This window comes from Kwoniella europaea, chromosome 1 (assembly GCF_036810445.1).
Source record: "Kwoniella europaea PYCC6329 chromosome 1, complete sequence".
In the NCBI taxonomy this organism is placed as follows: Eukaryota; Fungi; Basidiomycota; class Tremellomycetes; order Tremellales; family Cryptococcaceae; genus Kwoniella; species Kwoniella europaea.
In genome coordinates this window covers 10,775,549-10,800,395 of record NC_089487.1, presented here as the reverse complement: position 1 = coordinate 10,800,395, position 24,847 = coordinate 10,775,549, and the positions used below count along the sequence as shown (strand labels likewise).

The window sequence follows — 24,847 nt, the reverse complement described above, 5'->3', positions numbered from 1 at the left end:
GAACTTCCTAACAAACTGCAAATGACAAATAGAAACATTGTGTAGCCGTAGCAGGTTTAATAACAAAGGGGGATCATACATACTCTGCAAGCATCACCAAACACGATGATATTCTCTTGACAATTCCAAGACCAGTAAGTGGTATCAAACCGTAACGTGAATCAAAGAGTCGCACAAATTCATCTCGATGAATTTACATTGTTACATTGTACAGCGCATATTCCGACCAAGCCGAGAACAAAGAAATAGCAGTAGTGTCAGGATGAGTCAATCAATATGGAGACATATAGGATACACGATTATAAAGGGAATGTACTGTGTTGTACTGTATAACAAGATGGTGTACCGCATGTTGCAATTCCACTGTAAACCTTCTTCTTGGACTGCCAGAACACCAAAATCGAGGACACAAAGCCAGATACAAATTCGGATTTGGGTGATAAATATGCTTCAAGCGATTTATCACTTGGATCCTTGAATCGTTCATCTCCAAGAGGTCTGAGGCTCCTCCATATACCCTACACGGCCAAAACAGTATCAACATTGCCTACATGTATGATCAAAGGATACTTTAAGTCACTAACCATTATAGCCATGATGATCATATTGTCTCTCATACCTTCTCTTCCTCCTTCTATAGAAATACAGACCGACAAAGACCAATATGACAATTGACGAGATGACAATGACGGGTATAGAGATTGCTAAAGTGATTGTCCTACATTGCATCGTGATCAGCACATATATCATAGAAAGAGCCAGAAGGATACTCAAGACCGTGAGTGGTAATCTGGTGGTGTTAATCAATACGACAACTCACTTTCGATCGTTTGATTGCTCGCTATTTTCCGCCGTGGCTGAAGGATCTGCAGCCGGAGATGCCACTGGACCATCAGTGGGTGGTAATCGAGATTGACTACTTGATATCAATCAGAGTCTCCGAAGCTGTAGAGATTATAGTTGCTGATGAGACTGTTTCTGAATATTGACCTGAGGATATATCACTGATGAAGATGGTTATTCGATTGGCACTGGCTATTGAGTGATATGACAAAAGTATGATCGGGTTACTTACGTAGATTCTGATGAATTCACAGAGGAAGAGGAAGATGTGATTGATGATGAGGCTGTAGACGACGAAGAAGCAGACGTATCTGCATTAATTCTATATCGATCGTCAGCAATGATAGTGAATTTGATATGGGCAATCAGCTGCTTTCGGTCACTTACAAAGTACCACTAACAGCTACTGAATCGATATCCAGCCAATCATAATCAGGATACTGATCTTGATTTCTCTCATTTTCATTCGATATCTTCAATGTGTGCGAGCCATCCTGCAGACCATTGGTGGCGAATAGGGTAGCTTGAAACTGACCATCTTGTGAGAAACCTGAAAAATACTGGATTTCCCCTCCGTCTATCACTACTCCGTATAGTCCCTTCATGACGAAGGAAGGGATATCAGTATCGCTAATGATGCTGTTTTATGATAACGACCTGCTCACATGACTGAGTGCAGATGGGTGTAAGCATGTGAATCTGGCCAATATATGGCGAACAGTCCAAAAGGGATCGACTCACTTCTTACGTCGTGCTCCATATACGTAGATGTCTGTTCCCTCCCATGCTATGATACAGTATTCTCCCTACAACATAATCCTCATCAGCTAAAGAATGTGGATAGGGGGCGAGTCAGCCAACTCACACTTATCGTAGAGGAATGACTGTTCGTCCGAGATATCAGCTACCAGTCATACCAATTAATGGGGAGTCATGAATTATACCAACAATGTCTATAGTGTGGAAGCAGTCAGTCAGCTTGATCTCTTTCGATCTGAAGGCACTCACACTGTTGAAATACTTTCCCGTCAACGGATCATCTGTCCAAACCCATCCCACCTAAAATCAGTATCACTTTCCTCCATTCTGGCCAAAATCAATCCATTGTCATGGTGGATTGGGTTGCATCATGAGATCCAAGCTCACCACTATGTTCCGTCTTCCTACGAACCAGAAGATCAAACATGAGCATCAACATATATGAAAAGACAGGTCAAGGTCAACTCACCATGATGATCCTGACCAGAACAAATTCGAATTCGAATCATCTACGATGGTTGCCATTGTCTTGTCACACCTTCCCTATCTAGTTCGAGTTTGTTTCTTTGTTCTTCCTTTGCCAGATATCTCCCCGGATAATACAGTAAAGACGGTAGGCTATATGCCTCTGTCTGAATGTGGTCACCTAAACTTCAAGATTATCGTAATGACAGGATCTATCGTCAGTTTGATTTAGTCATGCGAAGTGAGTGGATGAGTTGACGGATCGACTTGAACCTATTCGATGAGTAAATGATCAAACCGACAATGAAAATTAGTGAGACTCCAGCAGGATTTCCCATACATAGCCCAGCATAGCGCAGTGCAGTACAGTCCTATTGTCATCGACCCTAGGATGTTGGTATCCTAAGATCCTTTGATACACCCTCCAAACTCAACCCCTTATTAGTCTACATCTTCAAAGGAAATACGACAAGATGATTACTTTCAAGCCATGGCCCACTTGAAAGGATGTTCGAGCGTGGGTACTAAAGGAATCGACCAGATCGGATGAATACGTCTGGCAAGCGATCAGTATGAGTGGGTCACAGATTGGGAGTTGGACTATGCTCCGGTACCTTACGATGTTCGATTTGTGTAGGGAGAAGTGCATATCATTAAAATATCATTACAATGCCAAGGAGAACAGATCGTGTCTATGATGGTTGAGTAGGTGGTGTGGTGAATGTCGGATTTGTATCTATCGTTTTCTGATCCTGCGTTGAGCGAGGGGTAAAGTAGAAGATCAGCTTGGAACATGCAAATGGAAAGTGATTGAGTCCAACGACGTACCTCGTCTGGACCTCCGAAGTACTGTTCAATGACAGAAGGTGAAATGACAATGATCAGTTCCACGCAAAACCAAGACAAGGTTGGAGTACAGCTTATGCAACAGACAGACTTCACTCACTCCTTTGGCTTTCAACGATCGATATCCTATACCATGCGTTATAAGTGCTCCTCCGTAGATCTGCGATGCAGAGCATATGTAAGTCAGCGGCGAATGAGAGCAGAGACGTATGACTCAGTGGAATGTATGGTTTCCATTCGAAAGATTATTCGGTGAGTGTTACTTACAGTCAACCCAACAGACGTTAGGACGATCCCACGTTGTACCAAATCAGCTAGAGCGGGCATGGTGATGAGATCGAAGGAGGATGTTGGTTATGGGTTCTATAGATTGATGATTTGTCCGGTCCAATATGTCCACTGTCTTGTGTACGGTATGTCGATGATTTTCGGATGCAAGACGGAGTGTACCCTTGTCCTTGTAAGTGTGTGAGCAGTATGGTATCGATGTGCAGTAAGTAGATAGGTGAATGATGTTGATGAATCAAGTGGAAATGCGAATGAGATCAAGGTTAACGTAAAAAACCGAAACCGAGGACGATCAAGATCAAGATCAGATTATTCAGGTGAAATTTCGCATTTTACCACCATCCATCCTCTTTCATTTGGATATACTCTATGATCACTCATAACATACTTTGTCCATCCATATCAACCAGATAATCATTGAAGCCAAGACCTGAACAAGCATTCCACAGAGCATATCCAATCCTATCACGTTTCTCTATCGATCTCACACCAGCTTCAATCAGCCCATCATGTCCACCCAATCCGCCAAAATAACGCTATCAACACTCCGACCTCTCATCCGATCCCTCCCTCCTTCACCACTAGCAGGAGAATCCGTCCAGCTATCGGACGCTCTCGAAGCTATAGCCGAAAAGGCATTCGCTTCTTCTTCCACACCAAGCTCGGCAGCAGCGAGCAGCTCGTCGTTGGAGGCCTTGAAAGTCGCAGGTCATCAGAGGAGGATAACGCAGATGAGGGATTCGATAGTGAGGTTGAAGAGTGGGAATGCACTGAATAATGTGAGTCGGGTGATTGACCTTGGAGAATACCATGCTTTTTGAGGGGTTTGATCAATGTTGTCCATCTACGACCATGTCGATCTTCGCTCATCGGTGCTTCCCCTTTTCCACATCTGGCTCTTCACTTCCTCTCTCTGCATCTCTCCTTCTTCCAAGTCACCTCTTCTTCTGCCCCATCTCCTCGTCTTATCTCTCCCCTCTGTCCCCTCCTCCTCTCCCCATCTTCGCCTCTGTTCGCCCTATTTGACCACTTATTGACCCCTTCCACTCCAGTACCCACTCACCAACACCATCCTCACCCCAGCCAACGACCCACACTACTACACTCGATTCAGGAATGGTGTCCGAAACGCTGAGCAGGGAATCGCAAGACCTTGGTGGAAGATCTTCTTCGATATAAAAGGTAAAGACTAGGCTTTTGAGGACATGACAACCAACGAATGGATGTATCATATGTTGGATGATATATGCTTGTGAAGAAGATCAAAGACAAAGACAAACTGTTCTCAAAGTTGATTTGCATATGGCATAATGATATAATAATAGCAAGCAAGATATTCTCTCTCTATATTTATACTGTATCTACTCAATCTACCAAGATCGTCCATGATCATTTACTAAATAATTATACTGTACAAAGAAGCTCACGGTGTTAAGCTCCATATTTCACTAATCATTCAAATGGAAACAGCCAAGTAGCATCCCGCCGTTCCCATTAAATATCCTGATCATTCTTTTATCCCTCCAGAAGTAGCTTGATAAACCTCTTTCTCTTATCTTTCACCGAAGGGACCACAGAAGTTTGTCCAAATATTGCCGGACACAATGCGGTAACTACCAGTTCAACATTTCATCAGCAATCTTTACCCTCTCAAGCTTTGACATACAAGAACACTCACTCAACTCATCAGCATGTTCAGTCGTGGGTGCTTCAGCAACATCATGTATTTTCGTTGTGGAAGAAGCAGAAGGTGGAGTTCTCGGTTCTTCAACTAGCGCAATACCTTTCTTAGGTGGAGAAGCAAGTTTGAGAGGTTTGTCTTTATCCTGTTTATCATGAGCTTCTTGGTTGATCTCAGGTAAAGGTTTATCTTGACTGTGAGTGAGCGAGATGAACTCTAAGGTAGCTTCTTCATCTTCATCTACTTCATCGTCATTACCTCCTTTTTTCGCTTTCTCCTCTGCTTCTTCCGCTTTTACCGATTCAGGTTTATCTTCAGTGTCTTTCTCCAATTCTATATCTTCTCTTGCCACCTCAGGAGATTTTCTCTCTATCTTTTGTTCTTCGTCTACCTTCTCAGTGACCCCTTGGTCCTCTTCCGAGTCCCCTATCTGCAATCCACCAACCTCAGGAACCTCTTCAGGGCTCGAGCAAAGTCTTATAACACTCATCAGTCCGATCAACACCTATAACACACTTCATCAGCAAACCTCCTCGACTTGGGATAACATCACTTACGTTCGTGTTGATCTGAGGTACGCCCTCTAACACAGCAAAGGCAGCATCTCTATCCTCGGCGGCGAGACACGACATATGATGCGAGGAGGGTAGTAGTGGGGTCGGTAAAGCGGTCAAAACGTGTAGAAGAGCCAAAGATATCAATTTTGCTTGATCGTCTGGCAGTTCATCTCCTGTGTCTAAGCACTATTCACATGACTTGCATCAGCAAATGACCAACGCAATAAGTAAGATTGACACACCTCGATTATAGCCCTAACATCATCGTTCTCGACCCACAGGCCCTCCACGCCTTTCCCTTTCGCCATGAGGTATTCCAATAATCTCCACACATCTCTCACAGGCTTGGCTGGAGCCTCTCCATTCGTCGCGGAGGGTGCCAAAGGTCTGGCGAGGATCTTTCGATCCGCCAAGCTTACTTGTCTGATTGGTGTGGGAAGAGCTGAAAGGATGTGTAATGGTAATCCGATGGTAGAGGCGAGATAGGATGCTTGCACGGTGATGAACTGAGATACCACTATCAGAGCTGATGCCCTCCACTTCTAGAGTCGATGTCACTTACCGTATCTTTCCCTCCAGCGATCTGAAGTACCAAGACATCTGATTGGGAGAACATCCCATGTCAGTCTGGATAATACATGCTCTCCGCTAGGTACAGTCACGTACCATTGATATCTTCCCCACCAAGACTCAACTTGGATGACCAGTACTCGTCCACATTGACCACCACCTTCAAGCTCATCTCTTGCCCCGGCTCCACGAGGGCGGTCGCGGGGAAAGGCCACATGAATGGCTTGCCTGTTTTACATTGGTCAGCTAGATCATCATATTAGAAGGATTTCTTCAGCTTACAAATGGGTTTATCAGATGAAGGCGGTTTGAAGTTGTATGTTGCAGGTACACGACCGACATTACGAAGCTTGATCTCGCGCTCAACGGGTTGTCGGTATCTATGAGATATCAGAATCGAGATCGCTATATCGGAAATGCGAACGATGTATTTACCTGACCTCGCCAAACTCCAAGCTGGTGCCATCGATCTCCAGACTAGGTCGGTAAACCTCCTCCAGTCTGTCCAGCTCCTTCATGACAGATGCAAGCTCCACCCCTCTGCTGCTCTCATCGACCACTCTGACCTCCGCTTTGAAAGTCGCGGTGACAGGTCGATGATCTGACCACAAGATGTCATGAGAAGTATACTCATCGCATTTCAGCTCGAAGGAGGTTGGAGTGGTATATTCGTTGGTGGGGAAGTCATATATGATCCGGTCGGTGTATGCTGGTGCACGTTTGGGATCGTGAGTCGTGGATCCGTGCACGTATTTGAAGGTACTAGAGGCAATGATATTAGCTTGTGTATATACAAGTAGTAAGACGGCGGCTCACGGAGGGAAAGTGATATCAGCCTCGGAAAATCCGGCGAAGGACTGCTCAGACACGATATCCGCTCGGAGCTGCAGGCATGTCGGATTAGCCACATCCTATGGTCCGTCTGGCCAAGCTTACCTGATCCTTGGCCAACATCTCTTCCCATTTCTTCTCCTCCACGAGCTTCTTCACTTGATCATCTGGCAGGTCAATTCGGTAATTCAAATCGCCGAGCCAGAACTGGAAAATATCGTCAGCTATGACATGAATGAATTCAGTGGAGAGCTCACCAGCATGTGTGAATCTTCCTGCGTCAATAGCTTCTCTTTCGCTTCGGGTAAGAACTCTTCGAATGCCGCTGTGAGATCCGCTTCATTCGGTCTGGGGAATGTAAGTCCGGTTCTCAATACTTGATAATCAGCCCTTCTTCTGTCAAGAGCTGTAGCGAATGCTGCCATGTCTAGAAGTTCCAGGAGAGTCAGCTGTTTCCTCGATAGCGGACGAGTCCAATTCAGCTTACGAGCATTGACAAAACACAGCGTAGTGTCATGTACTTTCAGTCGTACCGCCACACCCTAAAGAAGGATCAGCATTTGTATGAATCTCTCCATATGAGGTGTATTTACCGCTTTATTACCCTGCGAGTTTGAAACTTGTTAGCGTTATTGACATATATACGAAGATAGGATCCCACATACACCAAAACCGAGCAACCCAATACCCCTCTCACTTGTCTCGACTCGACTGATGAACTCCTTCAGGCTCTTCCGTACTAGAATGATCATCATCACTCCGACATACTGGGTCATCACGAGCTGCAGCGAATACATGCGTCAGTCGATCTGATCCATAGCTGAGACTGACAATTCACCTACCTTTGCGAATTCTCCCGACCTTGATCCTAGCCCAGCAAGGAGAGCCGATTCCCACCCTTCTGCTCGAGTATTACCTTGTGAGATCAATAATGACTGTCTTCGCAAGTCTACACGATGGCACAGAAAGTATGAGCATTCTTTAGATATCAGGGGATCAGATCCGTCACTCACCAGCCTCTTGGAAGCCGAATACCAAAATATCCTCTTCACCTTTTCCAACCAATGGAGCAAGTTCCAATGTCCCCTCTGGAGGGATCTTGTCATTGACGTTATACGTTGCTATCCTGATTTTGACTTTTTCGCGCCTTGACCATTTATCCTGTCGTGCAAATAATCGCTTACGGAGGAATTTGGTACGTGAGAATGTAGGAAGGTATGGATCAGGGTATTGCTCTTCCTCTTCAGAGGGTCCAGCTGGGTCTTTTGACGTGGATGATGCCAGCGGAGTATCGACAGTTGTTGTAGCTAAAAGATGTGTTAGTAAGGCCTGTACGAGCTGGCAGGGGGTCATACATACCAGATGTGGAAGGAGTCATATTACTTGGAGTCTCCACAGGAGGCGAGATCAGATCATCAATATCGTCTTTCTCGTTGGGTGGTTTAACGGAGTAGAGAGATAGCCAAGAATGGCTGATACTTCTTGGACAGGGTGATTGAGCTGTAACCACAACAGTGTCAGCTGTGCTTTCGATGCACCTTTATATCCTTGCCAGCTCACCTGCAGCATCATTCTGTCTCCTAAGTTCAGCAACGAGTTTTTGTACTTTGGCTGATTGGCTCGCCGATATCCTTAGCTCGAGCTTTAGATCTTCACAGCTGAGATATAACGTTATATCTGTTGTTCGCATGTCAGCTTGACACGAGTTGAGACATATGGGAAGAAAGGAAGGATCGACACTCACGAGGCTTGGCACTCTGCTGGAAGAACGAGTTGGATGGTGAAGGGGGTGTTTGTTCGAGACGATGTTTGAAACCTGGGATGATGGGGATGACATATAATATGGAAGCTGCTGTTTCCGTCGTTGGAGGTGTAACGATGAAGATGCTGCGCCATATCATCTCAGAACCTGTCATCGTGGTATGGATTTAGCTACTCACGCTGCTTCTTCGCCCGTCTCCCTCTTGCTGATCACCAATAATGCATCCGCCTTGATGAATGGGGCGTAGCCTCTTCTCACACGACATCCTTGGGATATGATCACTTTCTCGGTCTGTCTGAAGAGCGTCTGAGGCTCGAAAGTGGTCATTGCGTTGGATATGATGTGTTTTGGACCAGTTGCAGGAGTGGAAGGCTGGGATGCCGAGGACATACTCCAAGTTGACGCTCGACGCGGTAGAGAGGGGAGGAGGGACATGATGGGATCTATAATGACCCGAGCTAGCTGTTGAAGTTCGAGAGGAGCAGCAGAGTTTGATATAGGGATATCGATAGCTACGGATCTCTTGCAATGTTCAAGGTGTCAGAACGTATGTGTTGATGTGTTGATATAAGTTATACCTTTGTTCCACTTTTGACAAGTTGATCATGTATCCCATTCAACGCAGCAACATTCACACCCACAACCGGAAACACAACACCGGAGCCCCACAGCCATACGAGCATTCCCCACGTGGCCAAGGAGCGAAACATGTGACGTGTCAATGTTCCGGGCTGAAGTGTGATAAGCTGGTTCTGATCTAAAAGTCGGTCGGATTGATATTTCGGATGGACACTTTTGACACTTTTACAGGTATACAGGACAATCACCATATCGTCGAAAACATCATACAGCAGGTATCAACTTCCCCACCTAGCAGCAACCCACCATGTCCACAAGTGAACCCCTGTCGAGGATACCGAGAGGTAAGCTGATTCATCAATATACTCGTCATTTTGTGTTCAGCTCACTTCTTCCTACAGGTCTTCACCATATCATCTCTACTAGACCCAATAAATTCGCTGGTCGGTGAGTCAGTCCTCACATAGGTGGTTATATACGTGTGATGCTGATGAAAACTCGAACAGTCTCCCGTCACGTCTACCTCATGCTTCTACCAAGTTCGTTCAACCGACAGATCGAGTAAGGAAATGGAATATAAGACCAGGGGATAAAGTCAGATTATTGGTCGGTACACCCAAACAGAAATTTATAAATCAGCAGGATGCCACGGAAGGATGGAATACATTTACGGTGAAGCAAGTTGATTTGTCGAGAAATAGGGTGTTCTTGGAGGGTGTCAATGTGAGTCAATAGCTCTTTATTTGACCATTATCGCGGGATTCTTTTATTCTCCTATTGCAGTTATTCTCCTTCAAACCCCTTGATCACCTCGTGTTTATAGACTATCTTTGCTTTCAATCTATTCGTATCTGCGATCGGTTGTTCTCCTCGTGAAATCGGCTGGCATGAAAGCTAAACTTCTTGTACTCCTAGAACAAAAAAAGCAACGTGATTCATGCCCGACCAGCAAACTACGATACTCTCACGGACAATCAAAAACAATCATATGACGAACAGAAGAATCACGTGCCTACGATGAGACCAATCCATTACAGTAACGTGCAGCTATGTTATGATGATCGCAAAGGACCTGACAGGTGCGTTTTGTCTCAAATGTGGTTTGAACCGAGTTCGACTAATCACTTGTTCACTTGACAGTCTTTTCGTCTCACGTATGAAAACCGCTCGAACCCATTTCAACGTAAAATCACAACGATTAGATTGGACTCGAATAGCAGCTAGGATAAGTGGAGGTAGTTCTTCGAATGCTGAGCTGGAATCGAGCCGTATCAGATTGGCATGGCCTAAACCTGAGAAACCATATTCGCACCCCAAACGTGAGTAAAGTCATGCTTTTTCTTTTCCTGTCACTTAAATCATTGATGTTCTGACTGTTCGTCCGATCCCTTTCAGCCGACGACGACTTGGACACTTCCAACGCAGTGACCATCCAGGATACATTGGTATTGCCAGGACTAGAAGCTATCGAAGAGACCAAAGCAGCCGATCTTGTCCCACAACATGTTAATGCTCCTTCACCAGCCGATACTTCATTCTCTGACGCCTATATCAACCATATGAACGGTAATAGGAAATTGAACAATGAAGAATCGAATTTCGTCGATTTGTTGATGCCCCTATACCTCTCTGAAGAACTTTCACCGCGATTCGGTAAATACAAGACATACAAGGCCTACAGAGCTCGAAGGGAAGTTGAGGAATTGGAAAGGCAGAGAGCCGGAAAAGAAGCAGTAGAAGAATGGGTAATGAATGGTAAAGATAAAGGATTAAAGGAGATTATGGATTTGGATGAAATCGGTTTAGAAGGTGTTTTCCTCAAACCTCGAACGAGAAAAGAAGTTCGAGATTCTGCTATTACAGAATTTGACCTCCAGAATGAATTGACGAGAAAGGAGGTCAATATGAATGTGAGAGAAGGTAGATCATATGATACCGAGTTGGGCGATTGGGTTAGTGGTCCCAAGGCTGATAATATAGAGAGAAAGAGGGAGAGAAAGGAAAGGAAAGAGAGAAAGGCTTTGGAGAGGTTGGAGAGGTTGAAATTGGAGTAGCGTAGTAAACCTTACCAAGCTGAGATGCATGGTTGTAATCGTGACTGCTTTCAATGATATATCAGTGACTCTGCTCCATCTCTTATCTTCATCTTTGGAGATTGAAATTTGTAGACACTCATAAAAACTATTTTCACCTTGACTTTCATCTCGGGGAATGGATTGAAAGGGCAGGTATAACAAACCATGATCGCAGTGTTTGACGTTCCCGTGGATCGGAGGATCTGCAGACCACACCAGACTGTGCACTGAATGCCATGCATGTCTCGTGCAGCTCCTCGCTTATCTGTGGGAAAGCACCTCATCACTTTATAAGGATGAAAAGGAAGAAGCTACAAACCCAGCGGCAAAGTGCTTATCACGCCATTGAAGGAGATAGCCGTTAGCTTGTTTTTAGAAAAACCTTGTTTCTCCAGATGATACGCCTCTTTTGTCATTTGATGGTGAGGGTGTTCAAAAATAGCTCAAATCTGCTTGGTATGGTGCCTACAAATGCATCCAAAGTGAAATACAGCTCAGCTCGTCGCTTCGAGTGATCAAACTAGTCTAGTCTATTTCCTATCGATTATGTTATAACGTGGTAAAATCCGAGTGGTCTTATCGATGGCGTACATGTTGCTAATGATTACGCTCTTTTTGAAGTGTTATCTCCTTTCCATTTTTCATTTTATAGTGATGATGGTATCCGGACGTGAGAAGATATAAATTTAGGTATATCGTATGAATTGCTCCAATAATCTTTCCCTCTTACATATGTTATACTCCCCTACAGTAACCTGATACTTGTTAGCGCTACGACAAGATGTCAGGTATAAATCAACGATTGAGCCATGGTTCAACGGCCAACCCCGATCTTGAGCCGGTTCCGCTTGAGGAACCTTCCACACCACCTTCACCGGGAGAAGACTATAAAGAGAAAGAGCGAGATTTAGAAAAAGCTTCAAATGGAGAAGATAGCAACTCTGCCAATGTGGCGATTCTAGAGAAAGAGGAACTCACACCTGATAAGGCGTTCACCGTAGCTGTAGAAGGAGATCAATCGCCATGTGAGTCTTGCTTCACAAATTGTCATGTGTTGTTGCTGATACCTCGTTTAGTCCCCGAAGTAGCAGCTTGTGTACCCAACTGGGATGATCCGACATTACCATGTAATAGTAAGCATAAGCATCCCGTGGAAAGTGGCGGATGTGGCACTGACTAGTAATCGTCTTTGATTCATAGCCGTCCGAGCTTGGATTCTCGTCACGGTTTTCGTCATTCTCTTTGCGGGGGTCAATCAATTCTTTGGATTGAGATATGTGAGTGAGGCCCAGGTACATGGCCAGTCAAGGAGCACTGAATGACGAAAAATACGTAATTTCCATCAGCCATCCCTCTCTCTCGGTTATGTCGTCGCTCAATTATTGGTCCACCCCATCGGAAAGACCTGGGAGAAGCTCCCTCGATGGAGAGTTCCTCTTGGCCGCTTCACTTTCGACATCAATCCCGGAAGATGGTCTATAAAAGAGCACAGTCTCGTTGCGATTTGTGTGAATTTGACAGGTGGAACCGCTTATGCCATGGGATCACTCGTCGCGATAACGAGTCCGGTATATTGGAATCGTGATTACGGAGCTGGATTCTCGTTCTTGTACCTTCTGACCACCCAAGCACTGGGTTTTGGTTTAGCCGGCTTATCTAGACGATGGCTGGTCTATCCTGCTGCCCTCATCTGGCCATCGTCTCTTCCCTCGACCGTGTTATTGAGAGCATTACATGAAAAGCAAGATCATTCACCTGCCAACGGATGGACGATCACCCGATACCGATATTTCATCTATTTGACCCTGGGCGCGTTCGTGTGGTACTGGTTCCCTGACTACATATGGACTTCCTTGAGTACTTTCGCATTTATAACTTGGATTGCACCAAACAATCAAAAAGTCAATGCGATTTTCGGTGTAAGTGGCACCCTGTCTTTTCTCAATGCCAAAATGCTCAGTAACTGAAAATAGGCTGATTGTGATCATGATTTATCATGTATATATAGATGAGCTCCGGTCTAGGATTATTACCTATCAGTTTCGACTGGACTCAAATCACCTATGCTTTCTCACCTGCTTCTCCACTTACCACTCCTTTCTACATCTCCTGTAATGCCTTTGCCACCATCGTTATCTTTTACCTGTTCTTATCTCCAATCTTGTACTATTCCAACACCTGGCAGAGTGCACAGTAAGTGTACCCCTGTCATTACATATCTCTCTATACGATGATAAGCGCTGAATGACGACTTGTATATAGTCTTCCATTACTGTCAAGTAGTACTTTCGATAATCAAGGCAAAACATACAACGTCTCTAGAGTGGTCAACAAGCTCACCCTCGACTTCGAATTAGAGAAATATAAAGAATATTCCCCGATGTACGTTAGCATGTCGTATTCTCTCACATACGGTCTATCCTTTGCTGCCGTCACGGCCGTAGTGGTATACACCGTGTTGTATAATGGAAAGGAAATTTGGGCAAAATTCAAAGATGCTAAACATGGTGGTGAAGATATACATAAAAGATTGATGGCTTCATATAAAGAAGTTCCAGATTGGTGGTATGGAGTTTTAACTGTTGTTATACTGGGATTGGGTATTTTCACTACTAGATATTGGGATACGGGGCTGCCCGTCTGGGGATTTATAGTGATTTGCTTTGGAATGGGTGTAACTTTGATTATACCTGAAGGTATATTGGAAGGAACTACCAACCAACGTAGTAAGTAGTAAAATCATACGAGTGAGAGAAACAAAAGAGAAGCCGAGCTGATATTGTATGGGCGATTTTGTCAGTCTTCCTGAATATCATTACGGAGTTGATCGCAGGATATATCTGGCCTGGTAAACCCATTGCCAACATGATGGTCAAGATGTACGGGTATAATACCGTCAAACATGGTATGGACTTTGCTCAAGATTTGAAGCTAGGTCAATACATGGTATGTGTATTGTTTTCCCAGTCAAAACATGGGACTGTGTGCTAAGATGAATTGGTTTGGTTGTAGAAAATCCCTCCTCGAACTCTGTTCTTCGCCCAAATATACTCTACTGTCTTAGCAGCAGCGGTACAAACAGGAGGTGCGTTGACGTTGTTACTATCACAACCAAATGGTACACTTTCTGATATGTGATTGATTCTCGTGTAGTCCTCCGATGGATGATTGGTCATATCGAGGACCTATGTTCTCCAACCAACAAAAATCGATTTACCTGTGCCGGTGCCAAGGTGGTCTATAACGCCTCGATCATCTGGGGTACTATAGGTCCTCAGAGGATGTTCCAGAGTGGTCAAACGTATAACGCTTTGATGTATTTCTTCTTGATTGGAGTAAGTCACATCATGAGCTCTAGCTCTGTATACGGTCGATGATCGAAAGCTGACAGATATACGGATAGCCCGTGGTTACCGTATTGATCTGGTTGTTGTACCGAAGATATCCCCATAGCTGGATCAAATATATCAACGTACCTATTTTCTTTAACGCTGCTGGTAATATCCCTCCTGCAACTACCAGTGAGTCACAACAAACAGTCGAAAGGTTAGTGTTGATAAGACTCTGACTTGAATGTATTCAGCCCAATACTCTTTATGGTTCATCTTCGGATTCATATTCAATTACCTAATTAGGAAAAGAGCATTCGATTGGTGGAAGAGATACAACTGTAAGTATAGCGTAAAACTCATTGCCATAGTCAGCTGTCAGATTGCTGACTTGCTGATCAATTTGCGATCTTCACGGGTAGACCTCACACAAGCAGCCATGGATACTGGTACAGCTCTGGCGACAATCATCATCTTTTTCGCGTTGAGCTACAACAACATCACGTTTGATTGGTGGGGTAATACCGTCGGGTCAAACACGATGGACACGAAGGGTACACCGTGGTTGAGTGTCCCGACGGGGACCCATTTCGGTCCTGGACCAGGTGAATTTTAGATGGCCGATTTTATAGGAGAAGAATGACTGGCAGATCACATGATCTTCTTGCTGTGCATGTGGTGGTATGTAGTAGATAGGCAAGAGGAATGTGAGAGATACGAGTTCCAATCACAGATATTCCGCAATGCAGCTTTATAGTGATTCATCGAATGATGAAGTCAGGCATTCAGTCATTCACGCTACTGCCGTGCACCTACCTGCCTTCTCGGGTCAAAAGTCAAAAAAGCATATCGGCCTCCTCGTGTCTTTCCCTTTCCCTTTGATCCACTCACCCGAAAATCCCTCAGGGCTTGTTTTTTTTGGGGATGCGTTTAAGGGTGCTGGAAGGGTGTTGGAGGGAAACATTACCGCATGTCCGTGGTGTTTCCCTGCTGCTTTTCTTGCATAGAGACGCGGGAGCTGTAAGACATTCTGACACGATGATGCCTTTGGGATTGCATCATGAACTGAGAGAGCAGCTGCGCAGAGATGATCGAAGAGTCTCTTAAGCAACTGGCCAAATGCAGGTTTCCGGTGTCCGTCTCAATGACAAGGACATCGAACGCGAGTGAACGCGACGGAGAGAGAATGCCCAATCCAGTCTAAGATATAATTTCCTCGTGTGCAGCAAGACAAGGCACGCATGATGATGACATACGACGTGGTTTCGAAGAAATCCTTCTAAGGGATGTAAGGGTTTTGGAGTTGTTTTCCCTATATAACCCAATGATCGGGAATCAACTGATCCTCAAGCGCTTATTGGTTGGACAGTACAGTGAGACATGCGTGATGCGGATGTAAAGTGGAACCACGTATGTGTACGTATGTCGTTACCTATACTTACCGTTACCATACCAAATCCACTGATTTGTACAGTATCACATCACCAAATAAAGCAATAACACCAAAAAAGGCCACCTCATTGCCAAACAGCAAAGAAAAAAAAAAGACGAAAAACACCTATCAAACCCCCCCCTCAGAGGAAAAAAGAAAAACCCTTTTCTTTGCCCTTGATTTCTCGACATACTTCAAACGCAAAAGACCCTACCCTATTTCTTTCATCATTATCATTCCATTCCTCTATACTTACCTTACCAAAAAAAGTTGGAAAGCCAAACTACCATACAGTAGATCATAAGATTATCCTACCTACAAACCATAGCACATCACCACGACACAAGCAGTAGACGAGATCAAGTGGATACTCCGCAGCAGTGCACGAATACGACCGAACTACGCTCAAAAAGTCAAACAAGCTGCATACTGTAAACAATCTTGGATCAGTTGTGTTGGAGCCTCCCATTTCCACGTTGTTAGTATACCTAGTCGAGGAGAAAACGAGTAGAACTGATTGTATACATACACGGTGAGTCAACGTTCTGTTTGTTGGGCTCTAGCTCCACTTGCGATATCTCCATATCTTATTCAACTCATCCCATCCTCCCTCCCCCTTGCTGAGGAATGGGGGCAGGGCCAAAGACGATCCTCCCTTTTTACCCTATCACGACGATCTTTTGAGTTCCTCAATTCGTTTCACCCCACCTTACCATACTTCACGCCTACTCGTATGATCATCGTCTCTTCTCACCACGTTCCTCTACCTTACCATCCTTTGGAAAGTCAAAAACCACGCTTGTTCGTTCGTGCGGACCTGACCCGCATGTTTTCTTTTCTGTCAATTAATTACCACTGCCCTGTGCGCTTCACCATCAAAATTTGGAAACATCCTTTCATCTCTCATCGTTGTCGGCTCTTTCCCCACTCACACAGATCTAACAGACACGTTGTAATATTCATTTATTCTCCGCCCTCCGCCGGCCGGATTTCTGGGGTGATGATTGATTTACTTCCACTCACAACTCTTGATGGTTTATATGACCACTTGATGGTGAGCATTGGGTTCTGTTTGTGTACTCGTGTGGATATCACAGAAGAGTGTGATTTACCATGAGGTGCTTTCGCTCGGTTGATGCCAACATATTTTTTCATCTCTGTCCTTTTTTTTTGAAACTTTTGGGATCTTGGCCAGACTTCTTGGTTTCTGTTACAAGCTGTGTCGAATATAGACGCTGACTTGGCAATGATACTCTTCAACAACTCAACCCACCCAACCTACTCTTGTCCATACTCTCAACTGTTCGGCTCGGGACTCGCTCATAACCCACACCGCAACCCTATTGTTTCCTCTGTGCGCTGCCCCTTGAATAATCAACCACTGCTCGGACTCAATAAACCCAATGACGATAATTGAAACCTATCTATACTACCAACACACAACAACCCTTGGCCTGTGCAAAACACCCCCCCAATCACACTCTTCCTTTCGATCATCACTACAAAAACAATCACAATCATCATTCCAGACTGACCTGACTTCTTGTCCTCATTGATTCAGCTTTGTTCGCTCTCTCTGGATTTTCATCTTAGTGTACATACGTCTATTGTATACTGCGCACTCACATAGCATCATTACCATCATCATCTCCATCGCGGCCATTCCCGACTTCCATCATCTGACACGTCAATCAATACCATAAGGAAAATTTTCTCACTTGACTTTGTTTCAACGACAACGGACATCTCACATATCGGCCACCGTTATACCGAGTCAAGCAGAAGACCAAAGTGAAATCTTTGTGAATAGTAGGATACAATCTGGCCAAGCATACGGTAGTCCAGTCATCTCCTGCATTCAGTATTCATTTGAAGGAACAAAGATAAAGAAGAACAAAGAACAAGGTGGTAAGGGAGAATTATAGTACGATTCGACATTCGGTCATAAACCCTTAAAACACACCTTTGACTCTACCTGACACATTGAAATTCCTCAAATTTATTTCAAAATCCATCACATTTACATCCATACAGTGAGCATTCTTTTCTCTTCTCTCGACCAGACCATTCATACATGTCTATCTGCATATCGACGACCATCGGAACCATCTTGACTCCCTACCTATGCATTGCTGATATCACCGCCCATGCTTAGCCACCATGTCAGCTGAGACTTCCCCTCACCTTCCTCCCCACCTCCCACCGCCGGGGTATAACCAGCACTCCAACCCTCTCACTTCCACCCCTTCCCACATGTCTCATCCGCCTACGTTACATGACTCACCGTACGGTCCAGGAGACACGTCCATCACCTCGATAAAGACCGACGAATCATCCGTGAACGACTCGCCAGCTCCCGTCGCGTCGTCGAAAGGAAAGAACGGAGCAACTGGACCAGCAGAAGGAAAGACGAAACCACACGTCTGTCCAATCTGTAATAGAGGATTCACCACAGGAGGTCATCTGCAGAGACATCATAGAATCCATACGGGTGTTAAAGCTTTCAAATGTCCTTTCCCAGGTTGTGAGACAAAGACTAGCAGGCAGGATAATTTGCAACAACAGTGAGTATCCAAACATTGTTATCCACGCATATACTGAGCGTGAATGCGGCAGCTATCGAACCCACCTTTCACCCACTCTACGTCGTGGCTCTGGCTCAGCTGCTCGAGCCGCCGTCAACGCTGCTATGGAAGCTGCCGGTCTAAAATCTTCCTCCCGTGCATCTCGAAAATCCAAAGGTTCTGCCGGCGGCACACCTTCCTCCACTGCCAGCGGTGGACACCTCCCTTCACCTTATGCTACTCCCACGAGTCAAGGTCCAGCTCCTTACGCGCCATACATGTACGACCCTCAACATGGCTATCCTGCTTATCCCATCCCACCACCTGGTGTCAGTCTCGCTCAATCCCAATCAGCTGCTTCCAGTCGAGTCCCTTCACCCGTCAATGGTCATTCCTCTGGACATTCCAGTGTGGGCTCAATGCCGCCAGCACACCAACAACCTTTCTTCTCTCAACCTTACACTTCACCTTACACCGCTTATCCCGGAGTACACCAACAGCCTTATCGATATGGACCTGCTGGAGGAATCCCGTCACCTTACGGCGCACACCCACATCATGGACTATACTCTCCTGGTCTAGCGTCGGAACATGGTCAACACATGTACAGTCCTATGCAGAGTAATTTCCAGACCCATTCCAGAGAATCTTCCTATGGTGTACTCACACCGGGATATGGTGGAAACCCAATGGCCAATGGTTATCCACCTCGAACTCAGACTTCCACACCGCTAAGTCAGACTCATGACGATTATGGCCGACGACCACCCTCGCCGGGAAGTATGAATGGAAGTAGACGAAGGTCACCTCCGCACGATATGCTGGGACAAGGTGTTGTAGATCCTTCAAGTATGTCGACGAGGATGGGTGGTCCACCCGGTATAACCGCTTATGGAGGAGGAGGAGGAGGGTATGGACATCACCATAATGGTATGCCACCTTATGGATATGGTCAACCGATATCACAACCTCATTCTAGAAATCCATCGGGTCATAGAGCGAGTGTATCGAGTTTGTCGGAGGATGGATCAGGGAACGGTGGATCAGAAGGTTCAAAGGGTGAGTAGAGTCAAGATTTTCCTTCGATGATATATAGAAAAAATACAAGAACAGTACTGATCGTTGGTTGAACTTTGGATATTAGGTGTTCATCAAGCATGACGATAATTCAATTTGTCTTGTGTTGAAGTAAAGTGGAAGTGGAAATGAATTGAACGAAAAGTAACCAAAAAGTAAACAAATATATAAATCTTGTAAATATAATTTATCTATATCTTAGGACGATTCACACAGAAGTGAAGGGGAAGTAGGATCAATGATTAGGGCGAGTGACGTAAAAAATAGATTATCTAGATCTTTTTTCTCTTTTTTTTTTTTTTTGATGAAGTGGTTGTTTTTGTTAAGAGTTAAGTAGGACCTAAGGAGTTTTCTTTCTTTTTATTTCTATTACTTATTTATTATTATTCTTTGGACTCATTTGAAAGGAAGTAAAAATCAACACATGTATCCTGGGTATAAAACATGATCCTACGATATTGCGATGAACTACTAGCAGTATTTGTCCTCGTCGGACCTGTCATAATCAACATCATAGAAAGGACAAAAACTAACATATAACATTCATTCCGATCTATACATGCGATCTGTACTATATGATATATGTTGTACTACCTCAATCCACCTTCACCGCCGCACTCCTTCCAGACCTTATCACCAATCGTTCTCTCCTGGTGACTTAACATACTATAATTCATCTTCCATCTTTTGGATTTTTTCAGACCATCCAACAACCCTTTTACCCTCACCTTCTCCTCTTGCTCTTGGTTCAGTTCTAGGCCGTATTCTAGGGCTATCAAGATCAACCCCAAATTATCGGGTTCTAAGAGATTAACCAAGATTTTAGACAAAACTTCTGGTGAATATAAGGATATCAATTCCCAATTGTATCTAACACTGGTAGTCGTATGGGAGGAAGATAAGTGTCGGAGGAATATCAGACCTGCTCCGGGCGAAGTGGAGTTGATATCTATATCTGTAGGTAGGGATAGACTCTCTCCTTCTGGACGACTACTTGTAGGGACGGTAAGAGGATTCTGTGGTTGGGATGAAGTTGGATTGGTCGATTGAGTGGGTGTTACGCTTGCGTGAGGTGTCTTGATTGACAATGTGGGCATCGATGAGATTGAAGCTTTCTCATTCAATGTCGTAGGTGAAACATTAGTACCATTCACAAAAGCTTTCTTCTTACCTTCCCTGGCTTGTTTGAGCGAAGCGAAGGATGATGGTGTAGATGTATTAGGTGTGTTTTGTTCTTTCGGTGTATCAGGTATATTCACTTTAGGCTTTGAGGAGGAAGAAGAGGAAAGATCGATCGAATCAGTTTGATCGGCAATTTCCTCTATACTTGCTTCGGTCGATTTCGACGTTGCGTTGACAGGAGGTGGGGTTATCGGTCTACGAGGTTTGGATTTCTAATCATTTTCATCAGACAGTCAGTATTCAACATTCAAGTTTTGTTATGCAGTGAAAATGATTATGACCAAACTCATACCTTGATTTCATTATTCCGCTGTGAATTCTCCAACTCCTCCAACTCGCTTTTGACAGTTTCGTTGGTTTTGTCGATTTTCAATATCTGTTGTAAATCTAAGTAGTTGACATGTGCACAAATCGAACTATCAGTATTTGGGTACACAAAAGCAAGATAGTACTCATAGTGCTTAATATGTTGTCGAGATGGAAGTTGGACCTACCCACAATAGCTTCATCTACTTTTCCTAAACCTTTCCTAGCCAGTCCCCTCCTGTACAAAGCTTTGATGTTGTTCTGTTCGAGTGAGAGACAGGTCGTACAGTCTCTTTCTGCATCTTGATATCTGAATTTGTCATATCCACCATTAGATCAGATCTTCTGAATTGGAACATTTGTATAATGACGATGTAGTCTGCTTACTTATCGATTTTGAGAAATGCCTGAGCACGATTAGAGTAATTTACGGGGTTCGTAGGGTTATATATGATCGCATTGGTATAATGACCTGTACGTAGATGATCAATCATCAGATCAGATCAGTCGTCCAAAGTGAAAGAAATGGAGTGTGTGACGCACCTATAGCTTCGGACCATCTACCTTTCTTGAATGATGTGTTCCCCTAAAACATCATTGTCAACAAACGAATTTCAGTTCATTTGGGGAGACGTGGACGTACGTCTGTTCGAGATTGATTCGATTTTCCGATATCCACTTTGACGGACATTCTTTCTTCCCTCTCCCTCTTTTCTGACAGCTTGAAAGTATCGATGCGTAAATGAAGGTCGAAACGAATAAGAAAAAGAAGAGAGAAGAAAGTTTGGATTGTTCAACTTTGCAACTTCTCCTGGACATGTCCGGTGGAGGGTGAATCTACACCACTAGCTTATCATTGGAATGCATACTTCAGTAACTCGTCAATTCCTCTGTCGAAGGAAATCGTATGCTTGTCCAACAATATACTGACTGCGCTCGGAGAGAGCTACCCTGTCTTCCTCTATGATCATGACCATGGACTACTTATCTCCGCCTACCGAGGAGTTCCTAGCTTCGAAAGGGCGTGTAACGACACTGGGTAAGTGAAGGCTCAAAGAAGCTCAAGTCGAGATCAAAACCCTAATGGATCATGTATTTGTCATATAGGGATGTTTATCATTGATCAATATGCTCTAAGAGATCAAGATGGCAATGAAACAATGACAGAGGAAGAATCGGTAAGTACAATACTTGAAGAAGATATGTTAATCCGTGAGACTGATTATGATTGATTTTAACGATTTGGAAGATAGGAGGTGGTGGTGTATTCGGTATGTACAATAACCATTAAAGAGAATCTACTCAAGGGTAATACTGATCTGGTCTAGATGTAAAGCAATGATCTCATCAAGGATGTTCTTACCTCCCTCTCGATGTGGTCTAATCGTTGATAAAGGTGATGATTTCCCTTCGAGATTTACGGATATTTTGAAAGGTTATGACGAAGAGATGATTTGGTACAGGAAGAGGAAAGGGAAGACTACTAGGGCCTTGAATATCTATTCAAGTGGGAAAATAGGGTGGGTTATATCCTCGAGATCATCACGAACAATAATACTGATACCTTTGCTACTCAGACAAGGCCATCAATCATTCAAATATCTTTCACCCCAACTGAACCTCCTCCCTCATGATTTTATTTTACCTGCCTCACCATTCTCCACACCGAACTTACCGGAATACATGCATGTTGTATGTAATACCGCTCGAGCGAGGTTGATTGTAGATGAGATGAGGGAAATACGTGAGAATGGGATTGATGGGATTGGAAGAGGATGGAATGGGAAATTGATTTGGGAACCTATGCCAGTGAGTCATACTGCCTCTTCAAATGATGTTGTCCATCTCATCTTATCTGGTTGAGCTGATTTGATCTATCTGCAATTAGTCATCTTGCTTACCGTCTGAGCTCGATAATATAATATCACTATCACGTTCATTCACCGTGATAAGTCCAAACTTGTTAGAACTACAATCTATCTTGGGTATAACTCCGACATCATCAGGAACCATGGAAAATGCTGAAGAAGCAGTACAAAAGTTTCATCAATTACTATCGCAAGGGATGACTGACAGGTCGGAGGTCAAGGTACCAGCGATTATAGTTCGCTGTGGTGAACTAGGTTCATACACTTTCTCTGATCATTGGAAAGGATGGGTGCCAGCGTATTACGGAGAGGCTGATCAAGATAAAGTGGTTGATCCGACCGGAGGAGGAAATTCGTTCTTGGGTGGATTGTTAGCTGGATTATTGATCTCTCAAGGAGATATTAAGATAGGTAGGTTGTTTTTCAATATCAAACTCAAGTTATGGGTACTTGTGTTGTGAGCTGATGCATGTTCGAATCATACTTGCAGCTTCTATATACGCTGCTACGGCTGCGTCATTCACCATCGAACAAAGAGGGTTACCTACTTTGACTGTACATGAAGATGGTGAAAGGTGGAATGACGAGGATGTCTGGAGGAGGTTACGCGTATTAGCCATTAGAGTGGACAAGATGAACTGAGGTGATCTTCAATTGGAATGGGTGCTTGCTATTCAGAAGTCTCGGAAAAGATCAACTTGCAAAGTGGACCATCAAGTGATATACGAGATCAGGCTATGCCAGTTGGTATATTCTGCATCCATCAGACTGACAACCCCATCATCCGGGTCTATCATGAGAAAGGAAAAGAGCGAATCGAATACGAATACGAATACGAAGAAAAGAAGAAATTACAATTTATCGCCAAATCATAATCATATGATATGGTGATAATTACACATATAGAATAAAAGATAGATGTATAATCAGAGATGAAGGAAAAGAGATTAAGCAGCAGGTGTGGGTTTGAGTTTCTTTGATACACCTTGTTTAGCGACGAGGGACTGTTGAACAAGTATGAGCTCATGAGTCAGCCAGGAATTGGATGAAGGGGGGAAAGGGGATAAAACGAAGGCTCACCTTGTGGATATGTGGTAATACACCACCACCCGCGATAGTAGCTCTAATTAAAAGATCAAGTTCCTCATCACCCCTGATTGCCAATTGTAAATGTCTTGGTGTGATTCTCTTTACTCTAAGATCCTTCGCCGCGTTACCTATTTCATTCTCATCATGTTAGTGAACAATGAACGCGTCGAGGAAGGAAAGAAGGTGTGGTCAACCCACCTGCAAGTTCCAATACTTCCGCGGTCAAGTATTCCATGATGGCTGCTACGTAGACGGCAGCTTTGGCACCGATTCGAACATTGTTGGCATTCTTATTTCGTAGGAATCTACAGTGGTGATAAAAGGTATATATCAGAGGGGTATAAGAAATGAGGGCATGAGACTGGGGACGTACCTGTGGATACGACCGACGGGGAACTGAAAAGGAAGAGCAATGATTTTAGTACTTGTACGCGGTTGTAACGATCGGAGGAAGAGAGATGACCTACCTGTAAACCAGCCTTGGACGATCTGGTCGTAAGTGTCTTGGTCTCTGACGAGGTCTTTGATTTGCCGCCTTTTCCACCTGTAGGTTTCGTTGACATTGTGAGTGAAGTGTGGGTGAATGTGTATGTGTACGTGCGTCGTTAGGGTGATGATGAGATGATAATGTATAGTAGTATGATAGTATAGTAGTGTAGTAGTATGGGGTATAGTGTAATGGGTAATGGGTAATGGGTAATGTCAAATAGAGGTGGATTTGTTTACGCCGGGAATTCATCCACA

General features: G+C 44.2%; 10 protein-coding genes across 10 annotated transcripts; 5 read left to right on the top strand and 5 right to left on the bottom strand.

Moving 5' to 3' along the window:
* Positions 1-483: 483 nt before the first annotated feature.
* Positions 484-1,448, bottom strand: V865_004098 (uncharacterized protein; the record flags this gene model as incomplete). The annotated part of the gene is made up of 6 exons (XM_066227883.1): positions 484-518; positions 585-718; positions 821-841; positions 918-1,004; positions 1,076-1,165; positions 1,231-1,448. 6 exons carry the CDS (start codon positions 1,446-1,448, stop codon positions 484-486), a joined length of 585 nt encoding a protein of 194 aa, XP_066083980.1.
* A 1,311-nt stretch (positions 1,449-2,759) lies between these two features.
* On the bottom strand, positions 2,760-3,240 carry V865_004097 (uncharacterized protein; the record flags this gene model as incomplete). Its single annotated transcript, XM_066227882.1, has 4 exons — positions 2,760-2,819; positions 2,896-2,916; positions 3,014-3,073; positions 3,181-3,240. The coding sequence occupies 4 exons, from the start codon at positions 3,238-3,240 to the stop codon at positions 2,760-2,762; spliced, it is 201 nt and encodes a 66-aa protein (XP_066083979.1).
* Positions 3,241-3,710: 470 nt separating this feature from the next.
* Positions 3,711-4,394, top strand: V865_004096 (uncharacterized protein; the record flags this gene model as incomplete). Its single annotated transcript, XM_066227881.1, has 2 exons — positions 3,711-3,980; positions 4,254-4,394. 2 exons carry the CDS (start codon positions 3,711-3,713, stop codon positions 4,392-4,394), a joined length of 411 nt encoding a protein of 136 aa, XP_066083978.1.
* Positions 4,395-4,716: 322 nt separating this feature from the next.
* V865_004095 (uncharacterized protein) lies at positions 4,717-9,037 on the bottom strand (the record flags this gene model as incomplete). The annotated part of the gene is made up of 19 exons (XM_066227880.1): positions 4,717-4,814; positions 4,880-5,387; positions 5,440-5,625; positions 5,682-5,945; positions 6,002-6,039; positions 6,106-6,237; positions 6,292-6,389; positions 6,445-6,771; positions 6,826-6,893; positions 6,946-7,047; positions 7,098-7,267; positions 7,328-7,382; positions 7,506-7,622; positions 7,683-7,789; positions 7,854-8,147; positions 8,200-8,340; positions 8,401-8,517; positions 8,585-8,727; positions 8,781-9,037. 19 exons carry the CDS (start codon positions 9,035-9,037, stop codon positions 4,717-4,719), a joined length of 3,222 nt encoding a protein of 1,073 aa, XP_066083977.1.
* A 451-nt stretch (positions 9,038-9,488) lies between these two features.
* Positions 9,489-11,235, top strand: V865_004094 (uncharacterized protein; the record flags this gene model as incomplete). Its single annotated transcript, XM_066227879.1, has 6 exons — positions 9,489-9,525; positions 9,583-9,628; positions 9,688-9,904; positions 10,097-10,260; positions 10,322-10,500; positions 10,577-11,235. The coding sequence occupies 6 exons, from the start codon at positions 9,489-9,491 to the stop codon at positions 11,233-11,235; spliced, it is 1,302 nt and encodes a 433-aa protein (XP_066083976.1).
* Positions 11,236-12,037: 802 nt separating this feature from the next.
* V865_004093 (OPT family small oligopeptide transporter) lies at positions 12,038-15,201 on the top strand (the record flags this gene model as incomplete). Its single annotated transcript, XM_066227878.1, has 12 exons — positions 12,038-12,281; positions 12,333-12,389; positions 12,457-12,533; positions 12,603-13,175; positions 13,265-13,449; positions 13,519-13,982; positions 14,057-14,202; positions 14,269-14,341; positions 14,410-14,591; positions 14,660-14,777; positions 14,840-14,926; positions 15,008-15,201. 12 exons carry the CDS (start codon positions 12,038-12,040, stop codon positions 15,199-15,201), a joined length of 2,400 nt encoding a protein of 799 aa, XP_066083975.1.
* A 2,976-nt stretch (positions 15,202-18,177) lies between these two features.
* V865_004092 (uncharacterized protein) lies at positions 18,178-19,648 on the top strand (the record flags this gene model as incomplete). Its single annotated transcript, XM_066227877.1, has 2 exons — positions 18,178-18,581; positions 18,634-19,648. The coding sequence occupies 2 exons, from the start codon at positions 18,178-18,180 to the stop codon at positions 19,646-19,648; spliced, it is 1,419 nt and encodes a 472-aa protein (XP_066083974.1).
* Positions 19,649-20,248: 600 nt separating this feature from the next.
* On the bottom strand, positions 20,249-21,837 carry V865_004091 (uncharacterized protein; the record flags this gene model as incomplete). Its single annotated transcript, XM_066227876.1, has 6 exons — positions 20,249-21,052; positions 21,133-21,227; positions 21,335-21,456; positions 21,534-21,618; positions 21,690-21,732; positions 21,790-21,837. The coding sequence occupies 6 exons, from the start codon at positions 21,835-21,837 to the stop codon at positions 20,249-20,251; spliced, it is 1,197 nt and encodes a 398-aa protein (XP_066083973.1).
* A 284-nt stretch (positions 21,838-22,121) lies between these two features.
* V865_004090 (uncharacterized protein) lies at positions 22,122-23,656 on the top strand (the record flags this gene model as incomplete). The annotated part of the gene is made up of 7 exons (XM_066227875.1): positions 22,122-22,185; positions 22,254-22,324; positions 22,396-22,417; positions 22,483-22,666; positions 22,724-22,955; positions 23,035-23,425; positions 23,505-23,656. The coding sequence occupies 7 exons, from the start codon at positions 22,122-22,124 to the stop codon at positions 23,654-23,656; spliced, it is 1,116 nt and encodes a 371-aa protein (XP_066083972.1).
* Positions 23,657-23,961: 305 nt separating this feature from the next.
* On the bottom strand, positions 23,962-24,666 carry V865_004089 (histone H2A.Z; the record flags this gene model as incomplete). Its single annotated transcript, XM_066227874.1, has 5 exons — positions 23,962-24,018; positions 24,095-24,231; positions 24,302-24,408; positions 24,477-24,499; positions 24,571-24,666. The coding sequence occupies 5 exons, from the start codon at positions 24,664-24,666 to the stop codon at positions 23,962-23,964; spliced, it is 420 nt and encodes a 139-aa protein (XP_066083971.1).
* Positions 24,667-24,847: the final 181 nt, after the last annotated feature.